This window comes from Dunckerocampus dactyliophorus, chromosome 6 (assembly GCF_027744805.1).
Source record: "Dunckerocampus dactyliophorus isolate RoL2022-P2 chromosome 6, RoL_Ddac_1.1, whole genome shotgun sequence".
Lineage (NCBI taxonomy): Eukaryota > Metazoa > Chordata > Actinopteri > Syngnathiformes > Syngnathidae > Dunckerocampus > Dunckerocampus dactyliophorus.
This window is the reverse complement of record NC_072824.1, coordinates 20,718,817-20,739,373: the sequence shown is the minus strand read 5'-3', so window position 1 is coordinate 20,739,373 and position 20,557 is coordinate 20,718,817. Positions and strand designations below refer to the sequence as shown.

General features: G+C 40.2%; 1 protein-coding gene across 15 annotated transcripts in view; it reads right to left on the bottom strand.

The window, feature by feature from the left end:
* adgrl3.1 (adhesion G protein-coupled receptor L3.1) overlaps positions 1 to 20,557 on the bottom strand; it is a 194,045-nt gene that overhangs the window by 46,424 nt on the left and 127,064 nt on the right. For 12 of the 15 annotated variants that reach the window (XM_054778902.1, XM_054778901.1, XM_054778906.1 and 9 more), the window contains 5 exons: positions 17,734 to 18,138; positions 17,244 to 17,347; positions 15,776 to 15,961; positions 12,634 to 12,672; positions 2,165 to 2,348 (listed from right to left, as the gene is read on the bottom strand). In XM_054778902.1, the coding sequence (XP_054634877.1) occupies positions 2,165 to 2,348; positions 12,634 to 12,672; positions 15,776 to 15,961; positions 17,244 to 17,347; positions 17,734 to 18,138 (918 nt within the window). The remainder of the gene's footprint in view (positions 1 to 2,164; positions 2,349 to 12,633; positions 12,673 to 15,775; positions 15,962 to 17,243; positions 17,348 to 17,733; positions 18,139 to 20,557) is intronic. The other 3 variants (XM_054778917.1, XM_054778904.1, XM_054778916.1) reach the window with 1 other exon arrangement.

Genomic DNA, 20,557 nt, shown 5'->3' with positions numbered 1-20,557 from the left:
CGTGAAAGTGATGTTAAATGTTCATTAAATCATTTAATTCGTCATTTATATGCATTTGACTTTGTCTTCTACATGTAATGTAATGACGTGTTTTGTGTTCATATTTCCGGGTCTCTGGAACGTATGAATGGGATTTACATTAGTTCTTACAGGAAAAATGCATCCATTTTTTGTTTGTTTTGGTTTTTGGAGCTTTTGTCAACATGATGGGTGGCAGGCACTCCACAGAAGTAAGTGTATTTAAATATGTGTAATCCAAATATGTGTGCACATAGTATTTAAAAAGTCCGTAATATACCCGCTTTAAAATGTTATACATTGAATATCGAATAAAAATCCATGAAAACGTATCTGAAGGTTGGTGGACAATTGTGACATCGTTTTCTGGATGTTGGGGAGCGAGGTTCCAACCCATATGGTCCCATTATATTACTTTAGGATGTGAGCATGGATGCTTGGAGGGTTTTCATTGTGCTGTATTTCGACCAACTGCTCAGGATAAAGGTATCAATCAGATGGAGGGGTAGGAGAAGACAAGGCGGTGTGGACAACGCTATAATAACTAGCTTTGTTCTGGTTTGTCGGTTTTTGCCTAGAAATGTGTATGTCCGTGTGTGTTATGTATGAACAAAAGGAGGTGCATTTGACAAATTCATTCCCTGCCTTGGAAGCCTCAAGGTCATATTTTTGTGTTCATTCAGGATGAGTCTCAGTGGAGTCAAAGCTTGACAGCATACACGCCTGCTCCATGGAGCACGTGCGTGTGCATGTTGTGTTCACATGAAGCCTCTATCAGCCTTACACGTGCTGGCACAGAATTATTTTAGACGGCATAAGATCATCTCTGTGAAAAGCAATTAACTGTCCTTATTGATGATTTACGTGTATTTCATCAGTTCAGGGAGCGTGTATCAAAGAGATGAGACGCTTTCTTTTTCATTTATGCTCTGATTTTGTTTCCCCGACCTAAAATTATCAACATGAATCACCTCACAATTGTTAGAGGTGTTTTCTTTAAATTTTTTTCATCAAATGTTCAGTTCATGACTTATTTTAATTGTGAGCTGCAGTTGAATAAACATCAGAGAACTTAATATACCACAGATAAAATGAATGTTGACCCCTGAGGTGTTTTATTGTATCGATGTATGTAAAATTGATGATACAGACTATGGATATGACAGATTTGAGCACAAACCAACACAGTGAATGGATGGATGAATAATGGATAATGGGGTTATTGAGCGGATGGATGATGATTGGTTGGTGCCATTTGTGGGTTGATGGATGAATGTACAAGTTTCTGGATCGTGAATGCATGTCAAAAAGACACTTATTTTTTACAATTTTATTATTATTTTTAATTTCTATTATTATTATTATTATTATTATTATTATTATTATTATTATTATTATTATATTTTTACTGTTTTACTGTTTTTAAATGTAAGTTTGTTGGTGAAACAATACAAATTGAAAATGATAATAATCAAATGTGTCATAATATCATGAGGCGATTATACATTTATATGGTTTCATAGTTACAGGTGGCCCTTTGAGGGTAACCGTAACTGAAATAGGGACCACGCTGAAAATGAGTTTGACGCCCCTGGATTAATGGACGGCTGGGTGATGAGAGCGAATGGATGGATGTTGAAAATGAAGATGGGTAGATGTGTGGGTTGGCTGATGGATGGGGTAGATGGATGGATCATGCAAGTGGCTGGGTGGATGTTGATATGTTTTTTGGGGTGGTTGGATCAGTGGGTGGGTGGGGTGACAGATGTTGCAAAGCCAAATAGATGAATGGATGGATGACACAAGCCCTAGTCAGTGGCTAATTCATGTAGTGTGAGAGTAAATCATTAAGAAAGGTTAAACTCTCAGTCAAATGCATGATTGTCCATAATCAATCATGACTAATTACAATTTGACATGGAAACCTCTTGTCTGATACATACACCAAAACAATGTCAATCACTTTCTGTATGTAAAACAGGAGCTTGAGTAAGTGTGCTCTATTCACACATGCAAGTCCAATCTATCCACTGTGTCGTGCAGTATGTTTTATTTACCGAAAGGAAGGTCCTGTTAAGCACCTGTCGTAAGGGTCTCCCAACAGGCTGCTTTGGTGAGATTTTTGCACAATAGAAAAACTACTCACGAATATTGTCAGTGGTCTCCTGCACAGTGTCCGTCTTGAGGAGGTTGTCAGCCAACATAAAAGCGCCGGTCTCCACCGTGTCAAGTAGTAGCGTGGCCGAGTGCAGCTGCTCCCTGGTGGACAGCTCTCGCCACGCGGCCTGGGCTCGCGGCTGCAGCAAATTATTCACCGTCTCCACCATGGCCTGGAGCGGGGTGGCAAAAACATTGATGGAAGCACTTTGGTCACTCTTAATAAATGATTCTAGCATGGCCAGTTAATGCCAATCCATTAATAGAGCATGTAACATTAGTGTTCCGTGACAAGAGCAGTCAATAACATGGACGATGGGGAATGTGTTGGCCTCTCATTTATCATGTTGATAAATTATGCTTCGAAAAAAAAAACACGTTAAGATGCAAATGCAGCATTCCCATGCAGACACTGCAAAATAAACAAAATAATGGCCATAAACAAAAAGCACACTTCCAAAAATGCAAATACACATTTCTTGTGTGCTTTCACACAAATCAATTAATGGGTTTGCAAACGTCTGTCCGTTTTTTTTTTTTCTAAACAAACATTTTAATTTTTGAGTTGGTGTTGCGCTGGATAGTTTCGAGAAGAGGTGGTATAAGATATTGTCTGCTGGGTCACATCAAGCCACGCAGAACAGCCTGGAGTCCAAAAATATTAGCAGAGTAAACAGAAAGATAGTTGGCTCCCGCCTTTCAGAAACAATAGTTATTTTGTCTCCAGCCCACATTCTTTCATGCACTTAAGAATTCACCTCATCATTTTCCAAACACCGCAGACACATTCTGTAAAGACCAAGGGAGAGATGAAGAAACTGAGAAAGAAAAAGAGGTGACGGAGGAGGGAAGAGACAGGAAGGGAGTCACGGGAGAGCGATAAAACAGTCCAATGCATCCATAGTGACAGGCTTCTTCTGGGAGCAAGTGCAGGTGCTAAGAGACGCATACGTCACACCCTCCCATTCTGTTTCTCACTCTCCTTGTAAACCAACATTGCGGCCATCTCACACTTGTGTTTCACTTGTTTGCTGCTTCTCAAGAAGAGTGGTGTGCATTACTCAAAGAAGAAGGAAAATGTCGGACAATCTCAAAAAAAGGGAAAGCGAGGAACCCCACCAAAGTGGAACAGGTTCCTCCACTGCCCCAGCCCATCACATACTGCATATTAATGGCATGTGCTATAAAAAAGATGACTTCTAAACTCAAACCAGCCTGTTTATTTATGACAGGGAAATGAAGCACGCATTGCGATGCCATACCACACACATGAAACCAATGTTAAGTGGGGATGCTAAAATTATCTCATAATTGGCTGTGTTGAATGCTGCATGAGTTGAAGGATGGCTACTTGTAAACAACACTAATTATTAAAATGTTTTTGTAGTAGAAGTAGAACTTGGACGTGTTATGATGCACTCATACTGTATGCATAAACACGCTCAACCAACCTGTTTGCTATATGGCAAGCATCATTGTAGCATCAGGTTAAGAACTTTACAAAAACAAGTGACTCATACCTTATAATAAAGCCTTGGATGAGGGCTTTTTAGATCTGTAATCAGTTTGTCAAGCCATTGGAATTAGAATTTGTTAAATTAACATTTTCTGGTGAAACCAGTGGTTCTCGATTATTTTCTGTCATCCTCCCCAGGGGACAGAAATGTTTTCATGCCCTGCTAATACTATTGACAAACTCTCAGTATCTATTTATTTATCTGTACTGTGCAGACTGAACTCAAAACTGAAACCAGGAAAATGCAACAAAATGGAGCGCTGTGAAGCATACAAGCGTATGCAAGAGTCAAATTGCATGTTGAGTACGATCAATTTGGACATGTTGGCAGGTCTGCGCTAACATTCAAAGTACTCCCCGCCTCTCACGCCCTCTGACAGTTTACCGCACCCCCTCACCCCGCCCTACACTGGGTTAAACCAAAATTAAGATACAATGCTTAACTAGCAAAATGCAATTGTGTAGAACCGTTGACAAGAAATGATCAATGAAAGTAACATTTAATGTTAGGTTCTGCAGCTGAATCTCATCTAATAATTCAAAAGTCAGCAAATGTTGATCCGGAATCGGAGAAGAGAATGTCCAAATCAAGCTAGCAGGAAGGTTTGGAGGGAGAGGGGGAGCGAGCCGTCTGTCAAAAATAGACATTTTTATTGCATTCGCTGGTGGTCACCGGAAAGTAAGTCAGGGGCTGACCATTTCATATTTTATTATTATTACTATAATTATGAATTATTAGTATTTTAATTATTTATTCTTCTTATTGTTGTTGTTAATATTATTATGATTGGCATTTGCTGGATATGAATCACTACTACGACAGATGTATTATTACAATTATTCTTATAATTATACTCAGATCATCTTCCTGTTAAAATGTCATGTTAGTTGCCATTGCCATGGATTATGTTGGATGTAATAACATTATCCATACTCTACTGTGCTATCAGCACCTTACTACTCACTTCTGATGAATGCCAATTAATACTACACTGAAAAAAAATGACTTTTGGGTGGACTACATTTTATTTTAGAAAACTACATCATTTCTACATTGTAAAATCAAGATTCAGTGTTTACTAACTTTTGGTATTTAAGATTCAGTATTCGTACACAATTTAGTCATATAAAAATCAAGAACAGAAAAGGAACAGTAACAGTTACTAGAATCGTATTGTTATGTGAGTAAATTTGATTCCAAATAGTCAAAGATCAAGTTTGAATCTGCACATGCTGCTTCCCATCATGCTTTACCGCATTGCTTTGTAAATAGTTGTTAATATTACGCGTTTGATGTTATGTCATTATTTTTGTCATTCCATTTAGGAGTCACCCTGTGTGTGTTTTCTCTTCTCTTCTACTCATCTGACACCATGACTATGGTAAGTGTTCTGTGCAGTTATTCCCACTCCGTTCTGACTTTTATGGGCCTAATGAACAATGGAACACTCCATCCATTTTCTGTACCGCTTGCTCTCACTAGATATGCTGGAGCCTATTCCAGCTGTATTTGGGCGAGAGGTGGAGTACACTGTGGAATGGTACAATGGTGCACTATTATTATTATGTTATTAGTTTTATAGTTAATATAAATGAAACATACTGTAAATAGCATATATGATTCTGGTATGCTAAAGAATAGATGTGCATAAGAGTTTTTTAAGCACTAAAAATATGAATATATGAATACTGAAAAAAGTCCAAAATACCTTACTTGATTTTTTCACATACGAAAACACATTCGAAGTATAAGATTTATCTACCAATCCTATGAACCCTGCATCTTATGCAATTGTAATCTCATGTGACATGTCCTTTACATCAGAACTACTACTAATTGTATAAGTACTGTGCCGCCCGCGAGTCAGTGAGGAAACAATAGCTCTTTCTTTGGCAGGAGCCAATCACAAGCTATCAGTGCACTCACAACAAGCTTGTCAACCCATTGGAAATCAGAGGAGGTCATCATATATAATAGTATAACAACATAACAGTCTGACTCACTGTGTCATTTTACTAAGAACACTAAACTCATCACACAGCAACATAACACTCAAAAGATATACCTGACAAATATGCAAACATGTACCAATATGAGTAAAAAAAAAACAACAACAACTCTTGGTTTAAGTTTTCCCATAATGCATTGCATCTGAGCAACACATTCATTGGGGTGCTGCAGTGATGTCAGCCTCCCTTTGGGCTCCTCTGGCTGGACAGAGGCAGCATTGCAGCGCCATCCATCAATTTTCGTTGCTGCTTGTCCTCCAATGAAATGCTTTACTCAAACGAAATGCTGTATAGGAACACTAAATGTTATTTTTTTATTCGTATTGGTATATGTTTGTATATTTAAGAGGTATACCTTTTGAGTGTTAAGTTGCTGTATGATGAGTTTTGTGTTGTTTGTAGGATGACACCGTGAGTCAGACTCGTGACTTTTTTCATAGCTCATGATTGGCTCCTGTCAAATAAAGAACTGCCTGGTCCCCACGGACTCGTGCGCGCCACAATATGCCATTTTATGACGCGGACACGTGCGACTTATACACTGGAATTTATAGTATTTGATTTACAGTCTAATTAGAATGTCGTTGTGCAAAAAGTTACTAGTAAATGTTACTAGTTTTTTTCAGTGTAAGATGCATTTTTGTGGTTGGGATACACTGGGGTTTATAGTTCTTTGTACACCACAGATACTTTTTGGTTTGCAGAACGACTTAAGTCATATCTTCTATGTTTAAAACCATAATTGAGATCTCAACATGATCCCATTGTAAATGTTCTGGATTAATTAATTAATTTATTTTTGTCAGAGTTGCATGTTGGAATGACAAGGTCTCCCGTGAGATCCTTAGCCATCTTGACCATCTAAAATCATGCATTTCTAGTTAGGCAATGGGCACTGCCATATGGGTAATTATTGTGGACTCCTGCGTAGTGGTTTCTTTTTCATACTGGGGCATAGAAAAGATCTGAAAAACAGTGTGTGGGCGCCTTTTTGTTTAATATGCAGGTTTACAATTGTATGTGTGTGTGTGTATGTTCATGTTGGGGGGGATGTAGCGGAGAGGCTTTGCAGTGCATCATTCTGCTCCACTTGCTGAGACTATTCTCAGTGCAGGCTCATGCGAGAGCAGCGCTGCTGTTTTCCATTCCCTCATGCTGCACTTTGATGTGTTTCAGATAACCACCAACCACCCACCCTCCCTCCCGTCTTCTCTCATTAAACTTCTCACAGCTTTTTATTGAACTTTTGATAATCTTGCATTTTCAATTTCACTTTTTTTTGTATTGAATGTCATTCTCTGCTATGAGACGGTAAGGTGGAAAAAATATACGTATACATCGCCATACGCACATGTACGATGACTTAAGGGCTAAAATTGTGACCTTTTTGAAGGGGCTCCTCTCTCATTCTGCAGGAACAGATCAGGGTGTGCATTTCTACATGTGTGTATGCGCATAATGCGCATTTGCGTATGTCCACACACACATATACACCAGTAAATGGGGCAGAAGTGAAATGCTTTGAAGCGTCGGGGTAATCCAGCGTAAACAAGAGCGGTAAGACAGACGAGAGACGGCCTGTTCTACTTCTCGCAGCTAGGCGAGGGGTGTATGTGCGTGCATGGACGGCGAGTGTGTACTGCACTGTGAGGCGCACTTTTTAACTGACAGCATTCAAATGTAAAAGTAGGGAAGAAAATCTTCTTCGCTTGACTGTGCTTGTTTTTGAGAGAGCTCTCATCAGAGAAGCAGGCTTTTCTGTCATTTGTTGTTGAAGTTCTGTTCTGTTTTTCCTTAAGGAAAGAGTATGGCGCTAAATCAGGCTTAAAATTCACAGCATGCCATATTCTGACCCACCATCCGTAAATAGAGGGCACATTAGACATTGTCATCGAGCATCGCTATGTCCTCACTGCCCCTTTTATCGTTCCTTTCGTAAGAATCACAGCCATTTAGATGTCTACATCCATAGTAACCAAATAGATTGTTGTGTAAGTGTAATTAAGAGTGCACTACTTCGCTGCAAGCAGTACAGGCGCTGTTGCAAGCAGCTTGTGGCCTGAGGAAGACCAACATGATAGCCTTGAGAGATGGGTCTCTCTGGGCCCAACTACAAGTGAACTGTGGTTGTGTGTGAACGCGTCACAGACCAAAGACACAGACTAGCATTAAAATTACAGTAAAAATAACTCAGAAATTACAAATACTGTACATAAGAGAAAATGCATCAGAAGTGCTGTCTCTCTGCTCCACTCTCTCCCTCTGCGTGTGACAGCTACAGTGCTCTTTAAAGCTTTATTTTAGATATATTTCATGAAATCCGAGTTGATAGAAAGAGGGGAATATAAAAATAACTCTTTTTTTTTGGTCTGGACCAGCGTACCGAACGGAAAGTGTGAAAATAAGTGTGAGAGTGATTTTTTTCACCTTGCACCGTGGTTTTGTGTTGTTTGTATTAAAGACTGTTTCAGAATCATTCACCTCAGCCTCTCCTCACGGGGTTCAACTCATCTAGTTACCGTAATCGTTCCTTTGATGCCATACTAACTCAAACTGTAATAATACTGTACAGAACTGTATCTTGGATGTGTGCTTGGGAATGTTCTAATGCTCTAACTTAGAATGACACAGTACATGTATTTTGGAATTTATGTTTCCCGTCCGGCAGCATTCATGCAGCCCCTGCCCATGGTGCAACCACCACCAAGCCATGACTGTAGACAAGACACAATTATCTTGCTACTCAATTGTGTTGCCAGCTAGTTCAGACACTGGATGTGTGCATCACTTTCCGTGGAGAGTAAATCTATACTGCACTACTCAGTAAGAATATCCAAGTTTCAGTTTCAGACATACTGCAATAAAAACTGTTGCTGAAATGTGGTGGGTGTACTCACTTTTTGTAGGTACTGTATGTTTCTTCACTTTTGATTGACTTGCATGTTATTGTCACACACTGTCATCAGTTACATCTCATTTGGATTTTAATTTAATTTACCACCCACTCAGACCTATACGATACAATCAACCAAATAATTGATCTTTAATTTTCTCCGTTGTCGATCAAGGAAATTGTGCCCCATTCCCATCCCCCTATACTCTTTCCTTCCTTCAATGCACCTTGCACACTCAACCTCCCTCCATCAAGCAGCCCGCAGCATCAAAACCTCCCCAAATAACCAACTTCATCATGAATAAATTGCCAATTTAGTATACATGAAACGAGTCCCCAGTTCCCCGGACAAAATGTGTGTGTGTGTGTGTGTCTGAGAAAGAGAGAGAGAGAAAGTAGTGAGAGAATTCAATTATTTTTCATCTCTATTAAGAACCCAAACCTCCTGCATGCTCTCCTCACTTGACAATTAGTGCTGCGGATAATTAACGAGGAGAGGGCAGCAACACACCACATCCCTAATCACGCACATTTCTATCTGGCAGAGTAAAGGACCGCTGGTATAATTTTGTTTTCATTACAGAGGCTAATTATATAATCGATCACTTCCACACCCCACCCAACCCTCAGCGTGTGTGATGTAATGTTTTGAACCTGGAAGGACCCGTCTGAGGGTATGGAGCCGATAGATCGAAGGAAAGGCATCAAAAACTGCACGCAGCTGTGATGTGACAGTGTAAGATCATCAGGGAAGTTATATTTATACATTTGCGACGTGTGTGTCGCGTGTGTGTCAGCTCACATACAGTTCTCAGCCATATTCTATGATGTGACATTGCTGACTAGTGCTGACGTGGAGACTTTCTGCAAAAGGGGGATGGGTGGGGGGTAGGCTGGGGAAAAAAAAGCCTGCATAAGGAGAAAAAGAGCTCGGGTGTGCATGTGTAGGGGAGCAAAAATTAGATCCTGTGGGCAGATACACAGATGAGGCAGGTCTAGCGGTGCCTTGTTCTTGTGTTATTACCTCCACCGAGAAAGTTTTGTTTTGTTTTGTTTGTTAATAGGAATATGTAAAAACAGCCTTAGGAGCTCATTCACTTTTGGTACAGATCAAGGATTCTTTCTTTGATTTTTGTACAAATGTCGGGATTTTTTTTTTGTCAAAATGCTTTAATGTGTGCATTTTAACACTGACAATATTCAGTTCAAAATCCACATTCTCGAGCGCCATTGTACTTTCTTTGTTTCAACTTCCACTAAAGTTTTTAGAAGGGTGGAACAAGGGCCAAGAAAGTACACATCAAATTTTGATGTGACACAGTAAAATGTTTTCCTGTTTTGCTGGCAATTTGAGAAGCCTTCCCTCCATATCTTTTTGTTAGTTTGCAGGATTACCCAAACAACACCACACTGGATGAATTCATGTATTGCAATTTAATTTTTAGACATATTCTCAGATGCATAATGCATAATGCTAAAATGCATACACATTCATGAGGTGGTTATCTACGAAGGTGTAGTCGATCAGTTTGAGTTTGAGTATGATGCAAAATTGAGTTTTTAATGATGTTCTGACAGATTAACCCAGCCTGGTAAAAATGCAGGCTTTGCTACACATCTTAAAATAGAGCCTGCAGCTCTGCCAACTATCCATTAATCAGCTGCAGGTGTGGGAGCTGTTAAGTTCGATTATTTGGTTTTTCCTTCAGTGAATAGGCTAATATAGCATGATGTTGCTGTTAACATGTGACTGTAATGTTGTAATGCACTGTAGCTCACATAGCTATGCTAGTGTTGTTGATGTTTATGTCCTCCTCCCACTCCTTGATGTTACGTTGTTGTACGTGATATATGACATCTATTACATTTGGCAAGTGCAAAGTTACAGTGTGTATGTAAGAAGTGGATAAAGTGCACAATCACACTTCTTGCAGACACACACTCCATCAGAGACAGGCATGGACAAACACAGCTCATTAGCATTAAAGCGACAGACACACAAAATGGCGTGTCCCCGGTAAGGTTTATAAAAGCACTTTTAAACTGTCTACTGTAAATTCCAGCATCAAGGCTATTTTGGCCAACTCACATTGAATACACTGTTGTGTGATCAGGCGCGGATTTAGAGGGGGGTGTGGGGGGTGTACACCCCCCCCCCGTTTTGAGGCACGCATGATTTTTTTTTGCCACAATAAAAGCTAATAAAATGATAAACCATCCTCGATTCCAGTCACCTCAGATATCACCAGATTGCAGGAAATGAGGTCTAATTTAAAAATTTTTTCTGGGGGAGGGCCCCCACAACCCCAGCTCCATTTCCACACCCCCCTTTTCAAAAAAGCTAGATCCGCCCCTGGTGATCTCTGAGACTGATTTAACGATGTTAAAAAATAGTATAACAAGGGGACCTTCAAGGTAGAAATTGGTCTTAGCAAGGTGACCCATGTAGCTATTGCAGTGGAAAAAGAGCATATGGAAATTAGGATTGTTTATCATTGATTGAGATCTCCGCTCTGAGTGCCATTGTAGTTAGAGTACCCTAATTTCCGGTGTATAAGCTGCTACTTTTTGTCACGCTTTGAACCCTGCAGCTTACACTGTACAGTGATGCAGCTAATTTGTGGTCATGTCTTGGTCTCGTGACATCCTGTGTGCTTCGGAGCAGCCATTTTGTGTTTTTTGTGAGTGTGCCCTCATCCTTTGTGATTGCGTTACCACTGATTTCTTTATCCGACTCGAGACTGAGTAAAATTCAGGTGGTATCAGCGATACCGATACTGCGGTGCGCGGCTTTCAGGTTGAAGGCGATCAATCTAGTGCCTTTTGCTCAGGTCTGCTGGTGGAGCATGGAGCGGTGTCGGGAGGTCCACTGTCGGCGGCGGGTTTCGGGAGAGTGGACTGCTGCGTGCTGGGGAAGACAGCACGGGCTCAGAGGCTGATTTGCCTCGGGGCAGGGGTGACGCTGGTAGCGACCACAAAAAACAGGAGAGAGACCGGTGCCGTGTGTTATGAGGGAATTGTGGGGCTGTTCGTTACAACAATCGAAGAGGACGACTTTAGTGGTTTTAGTTCTAAAGAGGAGGACGAGGACAGCAATACATGACTTTTCTGGTAGGCTACTGTTTAACCAGTCGTATTACACACGCAGTTCGGCACAGTTTGGTAAAAAGCATTTATTTAATTAAAAATTAAAAAATCATTCTGTGTAGCATCTTTCTGTATACTAAATATGCCATGTTTACGACATGGATACCTGCGGCTTATTGATGGGTGCATCTTATATACAGTATGTACACATATGTGTTTGTCTTTAAATTTAGTTACATTTGAGGCTTAAATACCGGCGCACACTATAATCCGGAAATTACGGTACATTAAAATCAATGTTCCTTAACCCAAAACAAAGCATGCCACAATCGACAGGACAAAGAAGACATGAACACTGAGCCAACCACACACAAGTTAGAATGATTTTAAAGGAGCGAGACCATGATCAGGAACTAGTACGCAACAAACTATCCATCACTTCACTCTCTCTGTTGCAGCAGCGGCAGCAGAGACGACATTTCAATGAATGGAGATGGATAGCAAGTCATTTGCTTCCAGGCAGGCCCGTTTACAACCCAGCACATGGTCCTGCAAAATAGATGAGCTACTATTGATATTGATCATGGTCTCTTATCTGAACCACTGATTGCAAATGCAAAAGAAGAAAAAAATGGAAATGAAAACAAAGAAAGCAAACCCTTGGAGGAGATGAAACTATTGTCACCTGTGGATGCTTGATTCTGATGATTTATTATACTTCTGGACGGGAATGGAGCCAAATTACCTCCCTCCTCAAAGGGTTTCAATACAAATTGAAAGACATCAGCTGCAGAGTACAATTAGAATCCAACATTGCGCGTTATAGATGTGTGATCTCACACACACAAGCTGCACATGCTGAGTGTGAAACAAACACACACTCTTAAAAAAAAAAAAGAAAAAAAAGTGGGGGGTGGCAAAGTAATCAACGGATACCAGAAAGCGGAAATACCTGTGTGAAAAACCTGCAGGACCTCTCTCTCTTCTGAAGCTGTAAATTCAAACAATTCAGCTGTTAGCAATGTAACACCTCTCAATCACACACACACGTAGTCTCAGGAGAGCAGGAAGACACACACACACACACACACACACACACAACACACAGCTATGTCATTAATGCCACACATGTAGACTTCAAGGAGTTGAAACGTTTCATTCTTCTTCTCACTCACCTTTATTTTCATTCTACATACCAAACCATTTTTGTCTTGCTTATTCTTTGTACCATTTATTTGAGACCGCTAACGTTTTTAGCTAAATTAAACATTAAGAGATCCTTGGGACCTTTTGTACCATTTTCATTTTTTAAAATTTCCAAGCCATGTTGGCTGTGTTGAATGAATAATAGGTCAATTTTGCTAAGGATATTATTTTTGAAAAATACTGTGTCATCTTTTGTCCTTAAATTAGGCTCCTGTGGAAAATAGACAAAAATGCCGACACATTTCTTCCTAATGACAAAAGAAATTCACTTGTTTGATCCCACATTTATCTTCAAAGAATCTTTTGCAAATATCGATGTTAGGTTTTAAATTTGGACTTTTGGTTTTTAATTTTTCATTTTCATATTTGCCCACCAGATGGTGCTAATTTCCCCCCATTAAAAGCATGCAGCAAAATTTCACACCTTTTACTGTTTAATAGTAGCTTGGCTATTTCAGTTTTTCAATAAATATACTGTAGAGTTATGTAAATATACTGGCCTTTTACGTCAACATATCATTAACAATCTGACTAGTAAAAAAAACAAAACCCTAAAAAAAGTCACTGTCCTTTTTTCTTCAAGGGGCCACAACTGTTTATTTCATAAAAACATACTACAAATGGATTTAATACCAAAAACACAGATTGGTATATTTTAATGTGCAGTACACAAAAAACAACATCTACTGTATTTATAAGACCTCTTTGCTTGCTTGGCTCTATAATTTTTATTTTCAAAATTCATGAGAACATCATCATGAAGTCGAGATGCAGGATTTTCAGTCACATTCCATATTTATATCTGTCATTTTGTTGTGCTGCTCTCTACAGGTTTTTATTGTTCCAGACGCTTCCGTTCCCGGTCCGGGGTGGAGCCAGGAGACACGCTAGGTCCCACTTGCTAACCATCGCATTTCTTGGGCTTTGTTTGTACTTCTGCGTGGAGCTTCGCCTCCCATTCCTGTTTATGCTTGACTGTATCTTATAACCTCTTGCACTTCTGTAAGTTTTAGGCTTACTAGCCTTTTGCTGTAGCTCTCTTTTGCCCTTTTTGCTCTCCTGGCTCAGCTCAGCCCCGCTGCAGCCTCCTGAGTTTTTTCCTTACTGGCCTTTAACCTTCTTGTGCCTTATGGACTTCTTTGTTGTAAAGAATATAACAGTAGTCCATCACCTTAAAAAAATAATCAATGAATAAATCATACTGTCTCGTAATTGAATACATCCTACGGTATTATTAGTAAAATATAAATATTAAATTGTGGTATGTAGTATTCTACACTGGTCACTAGGTGTCAGACACACAATCACCAGTCTTGATCGCCGGAGCAACAGGCTTATATTGCAGGTTATCTCACAGTCAGGCACAACAATAATAATAATGTAATAATAATAATAATAATATTAATGAGTATATAATAACACGGGCTACTGTTGCGGCTGTAACCCAGGTACAGTAAAGCAAAAAGCTAAACCTCAACTCAAGGCGATTATGGGTTGGGTGATATTTCACGTGTAAACTTGTATAGAAGGTCGTAAATACGGTAGGTTTTCTATGCTCTAACTACAAAAATATTACATTTATAAATAAGAACTCCTACTTCGTGGAAATTCACTTATCACAATCGGGTTTGGACCTAATTAACCGCAACAAACAAGGGATTACTGTAATCTCCACCATCGACTCATCGACTCATCTCTGCATCTGAGTCCGCCATCAGACAAAACCTTGACATTTTCAACAGAGAGCAACAATAATGTATGAATGACTTGTCTCATTTTCATATCACCATTTATTTCATTCAACGTCTGCGTCTACTGTAAAGTGCATTTTGGCTTTTAATCTAGCCCACTCTAAAATGATAGGTCATCTAGCAAAAATGCAGTGATATTGTCAGGTAATTGCATCATTAATGAGATCAGAAGCGCCGCTTTTCTCCTCTTGTAGTGAGTACTACTTTTGTGCAAATTCAGCCTTTAATAATAATAATAAGTAGCCATTTGGCCAACGTTAAATCACAGATGAATAGACTCTACTTGCACGTGTGTTAATTCCAAATAACGAAAGAGCACGGCCGGTAGCAAGAAAGAAATGTAAATAGGTGTAAATTGGTGCGGACCCAGCTACTCAGAAAGTAAAGAAAAAAAAATTAAGTGTGTGTGTGCGTGTGTGTGTGAGTGAGTGTACAAGAGTTGGCAGCATCTGCCAGTCTCGCTCCCAAAGTCGGCCTCTCACTGTTGACCTCAGCAAAGACAATCAACGAACAGTCTCCCATTAAACGAGTCAGCGAGTCAATTAGACAACCGAGGAAGCCAGTCAGCGAGTCCCCAGTGACTTAGCTGATTTTAATGAATGCCTACATGAACAAACTACACAACTAAATCGCTGCCGATAAAACAGATCCTCTGCATGCACGGGATCGACTTTCCAATCATGTCATTTTGAAGTACACACTAAAACTTTGTCGTTTACTGTACTTTCATGTGGCTGCGAAATATGAAATATTCAAGTAGTAAAGAACGCACTGCAAGAACTTCATTGGTTATACAACTGCACAGCTTTGATTGAGATTGTCAGAGCAGTATTAATTTCACAATATCTTATTATTGTGGTTGTCGTTTGCAGTAGTGTCAAACTGCTTTGCATTGCACTGAGATGTGTTTCTAATATTGTGGATACCTTATTTCACTACATGAAAGAATCAAAAGTTCTTGCAAGCTATGAGCACAATCATTCGATCAAACTGAGCATCATTTTGGTAAATCCAGTTTATGTGATGGATATCACAACCTAAAAAGTGTACTTGAACTATGTTAGAGTCACAAATGGCATTGTCTGTGCTTCAGGTCGCATCCCCACAAATCAATCTTAACATATTGACCTACTGTACCTTGGTGAGACTGCGGGCAGCGCTGTCCTTTCCCCCAGGTGTAAGGTTCCTGAGCTGCACGTCGAGCAGCTCCACTAGCTGGGCCATGGCCCGCACAGTGGAAGGCACATCCCCAGGACGCAGGAGCCCTTTGGTCTGCTCTGCCAGTTCCCTTGCCACAATGGCTGCTGTCTCACCCGACCGGAGCTGGATCCAAACACGGAGGGACACAGTGGGGAGTGATAATGAATGATGGATGGAGTTGGAGCAAGGAGAAAAAGTTATAGGGAAAGTTGAGGAGGATGGTGAGGAGACGACATACAAACAGAGCGTTAGAACACAGGGTACAATACAAATATTACATTTTGCTCATGAAAGACATTGGATACAATAACACTTATACATCAGAACCTCTAAGGTCAAACTATCTGTTGTATGATTTTAACATCCTTAAATGTCACACAAAGAGTTACCATATTGACTCAAATACAAGACGGTATTTGTTCCCTAGAAAAACATTTTAAAAAGACTGGTCATCTTCTATTTAGGGTCTACAGATTTATACGTGCAAACCAACAGAAGGTGCCAAGCCATTTTTCCACAAACGAGTCAGAGCTTTTCTCTCTGTCACTCACGCACACTGGAGTGACTTGCAGAGATGCAGTCAAGAACCACTGGCAAACAGCAGAAGACGAGTTAAGCTGAGAAATATTTTTTATTACAATCTATATTGAAAACATAATTTAAAACTACATTAATTTTGTCATTTTTTGACTTATAAAATATTTTTTCCAAAAATGGGTCTTCAAAAAATGACGTCTTATATTCAGGGTCGTTCTATATTTGAGTTAGTACGGTGTTTCACTACATCATCCCTTGGAAAATCTCGAAATGAACTTAATCACTGTTAATATCACTAACATATACAGTATGTAAATATTACTATCATGAATATTTAATGATAAATGTATAAGTCGGGCCTCATGCGTTTCAATGTGTTATATTCTAAATTGTTGCAAGGTTAAAAAGAAGGTAACCGCTGTTAATAACAATAAGTTAGAATAATGTGTTATTAATTTATTTTGATGATTTGAATGAAAAAATAGTTGAATTCCAAATTGTACCATCTCAGAAGCGTTCAACTCTGAAGGTTCCACTGTAATACATTTTATCTCTCTTGTATCTCTTATCTCTCTTTGGAAGCTTGATCTTGATCATTTTACAGAAAAATCTTGATTTGTGGAACAGAAGTGTAGGCAACTAAATAAACACAGTTTAAGTATGATCAACAGCTATATTATAACTATATTCAATGTTGTCTATTTGAAGCACGAGTTAGCTTGACAAATGGAGATGGATACATGTGGAATAAATCACTCCCTGTGGTCAATGCATCTCTACGCGTGAGAAATTACACTCCAGGAAACCATCATTCCACGCATGCCTTCAACTCCAACTCACAAGGGCTGGCAGAAACATCCAGACTTACTTTCTGCATGATGTGGTTGACCCAAGGTGACGTGCAGTTGCTGAGGTCAGGGCCTTGAGGATCCCAGTAGCCCACATGAGCCATGCACATGTATGTGGCAACGCCTGCAAGACCAGCAAAACTAACAGGGTGAGACAGCGCTGACATTCACCCAAAGACACAAACACTTCATGTGGTGCCCACAGGGAAGTACGAAAAGGGGCCTTTGTCATGTAAGCAAATTAACATGAAGAATGTATCCCATGAAGGTACAGTACGTGTATGCTGTGAGTAATATTCTATATAAAACACTGGGTCATCACTTTAGGGATTAGTTTAGAGATTATTAAAAAAATCCTTGCCTTGACTCCAAGAGGATTTACAATGTTACAACATTCCTTGGAACATGTACATTGAAAAAGGCACTAATAAGTGGCAAAATCCTAATTAGTAGCAGATACTTTGAACATAAAGATTTCACACAGTGTCATCATCCGACAATGTTTCTTACCAAGTGTCCCGACAGGGCACGGCTGCTTGGCGAGTTGGCCTTGTTGTGTCCGAGGCCACGAAATATCAGCCGTCAATCTTGGACTACAAAAGTCTTGGGGAGGCAAAGCTGGGGGCTGAGGGGCCGCCGGGGGCAACTGCACTGGAGGGTAGCGTCCGCCAGCTTTGCGGCTTGTGTCTGGAATCTGATTGCTGTCAGACGGTGAACCGCCGGCAGGATTTATGACAGGCTGCCGAACTGTCGTGGTGGTTCGGTAGCGCTGGCCGGGTGAAGTCGTGAGGAGAGGCCGTAGGGTGGTGAAGTAAGGGGGAGAGCGAGTTGTGGTGGAAGAGGAAGAGGAGGTGGCGCCCCCACCAACTGCGCCTCCTGATCCTCTGTTGGGAGGGATCATAGGTGGGCGGAAGTCTACGAATGAAACAGAAAGACAAAAGTAAGCACAAGAAATACAGACTTCAGTACAACGATAGCATCAAATTTCAAGTAGGTGTTACATGTTACATATAACATAATTACATGTTACATTTGTTACATAACAAAATTATGAAACGGCAAAATAACTGGTTTGCATATGTGATGGATAGTTGAGCTGGGGTCCCCCAACCAAAATAGGGTTCCAACCATTTTTCCATGTTTAGGTAATTTTGTTTCATTGTGTTTCTGAGAGCGGTGACCCTTCCCATTTTGTTTGTCGGCCTTTGAACGCACCATAGTTGTGTCCATGTGCTTACTTTTTTTGACGTTGCACAGATCAACTTATGTTTTTCCTGTTCTTCTGTCGCCTCAACTTTGTTTCCAAATGCTGATGCTGAGTGTCAATGCATAAAAGTAAGGTATGATGCTTTTATGTCTGTTTTGAGCGCTAATGTGCATATTTGTTCAGTGCACAACCTCAAGTTAATTAATGCCAGCACACTGCAGTCACCCACACAGCAAACAATATGTTATAATCTTGCTGAAAAACAAACTCCAGGCTCATACCAATGGTGACTCTGTATTCATTTTGAGCTTTTAATTTGATGTTGTGCCTGTTTGTGCGAGCGTAAGTTGTAAAACTCACTTCCTGAAGCTTTAAAAGTCATGACAGACATCAGGTTGACAGCTCTGGCTTTTAGGTTGATGGCTAGCGTTTTGGACTTTCACACAGTGGACCTGGCGTGTGCAGAGATGGGTTACATGGGTGGGTTACAAATGTAACCAGGCAGGTTACATTTGTTTTATACACAATAATAAATACATAGCATTACATCACTGTCATGGAGATGAGCTACATCCACTACGGCACAATTCCTCTGGGCAGCTCATACTCTATATATGATGTATATAATATAGTGTTGCACCGTATATTCTCATATTTTATATTACTGTGCACTATACTGTAGTCATACAATTCTCATTCTTGCTGTGTCATGCATGATTCACACTAGTGCGACATCATGGGAGGCGGCAAAGTCCCTTTAATGTGAAGTATGTGAGATATTTTCTACATCAATATTCATTGTAAAATAAGCTCAATTATTCACACTGAGGTCAGAAAAAAACAATGAAAGGATGAGATGATAAGAAGTGAAAGGAAAGGAGCGCCTCTCCAAGTGAACATACTATAGCGGCGTGTCTCATCCTATCTCCTATAACCTGCTGCTGCAGCTGTGTGTGGCGCAAATCAATATTGCATTATGGAGTATTAGATAAAGGGAAATATTTACACAATTCCCTCATAGAGGCCTCGGCACGGATAGGACTCACATGTTTAATTAAACATGCTCTTAGACAAAACTTTAACAGGGAGGACTTGTGCTGTCCCTATGTCATCTTTAGTGCTGTTTTTACAAGAGAGGGGCATATGAATTGATTAATTTATTGATAATAATTCTGTGAAACTGCTGATTTATTGTGTCTTGAGGAAATATTTGGTTGCAGCTAGAAGAGGCACTGTTAATTTCATCGACCCACACAATGGCACTACTCCTCTGGGCAGCATTATTCCGCTCAATATTCTGTATCACTGACTCCAAATTGTCCATAGGTATGAATGTGATAGTGAACGCTTGTTTGTCTGTTGGCTGGCGGCCAGTCCAGAGTGTACCCCGTCTCTCACTCAAAGTCAGCTGGGATAGGCTCCAGCATACCCACGACCCTCGTGCGGATAAGCAGCATAAAGGATGGATGGGTGGCTACTGTATCACTGGCATACAAACAGGAATTCAGAATATTCACAGTGTAATTCTCCCATCATAAATTAAAGGATCGATTTTCCTTATAGTTGCTCATCCCTAGTTTTTACCCAAACCAAAAAGAGAAGACAAAAATAGTCATATTGTTGATGCTCGCTTTGCACTTTCGGGAAGCGATGTTTACTGCACTGCAATGCCAATCAACTAAATGAGCTTTATTCAAAAAATCTATGCAAGGTCATTCAGTCTCTTCCTTTTAACTGCACTGCTTGTTACCATTGATTTAGCGAAATTAGCACACTCCTTTGTCTGTGAATAAGAGCGCACAAAATGAGGAGTAGGTCTTTGTGGGTCTTTATATTACATTATTTATAGTGACCACAAGTTGACCCCTTTCTGTGGACTTTAATGAAAACCACCTTCCTTCTGTGTTGCTCCCCTCGCCTGACTGCTTGACTGACAGCCGTGAAACATCCTGCTGTACATTCTGTACACTGGCTCCCTCCACAAGTCAGTCTACCTAAACTGTGCTGCTGCCTGTTCCTGAATCATTGCTGCCCCTGCCTTATGCATTCTCCACAGAACATTGCCATCAATCATGAGTGTCAGCGGTGGCCTAGGGACGAGCTGTCAATCTGTTTGCGTGTGTGTAT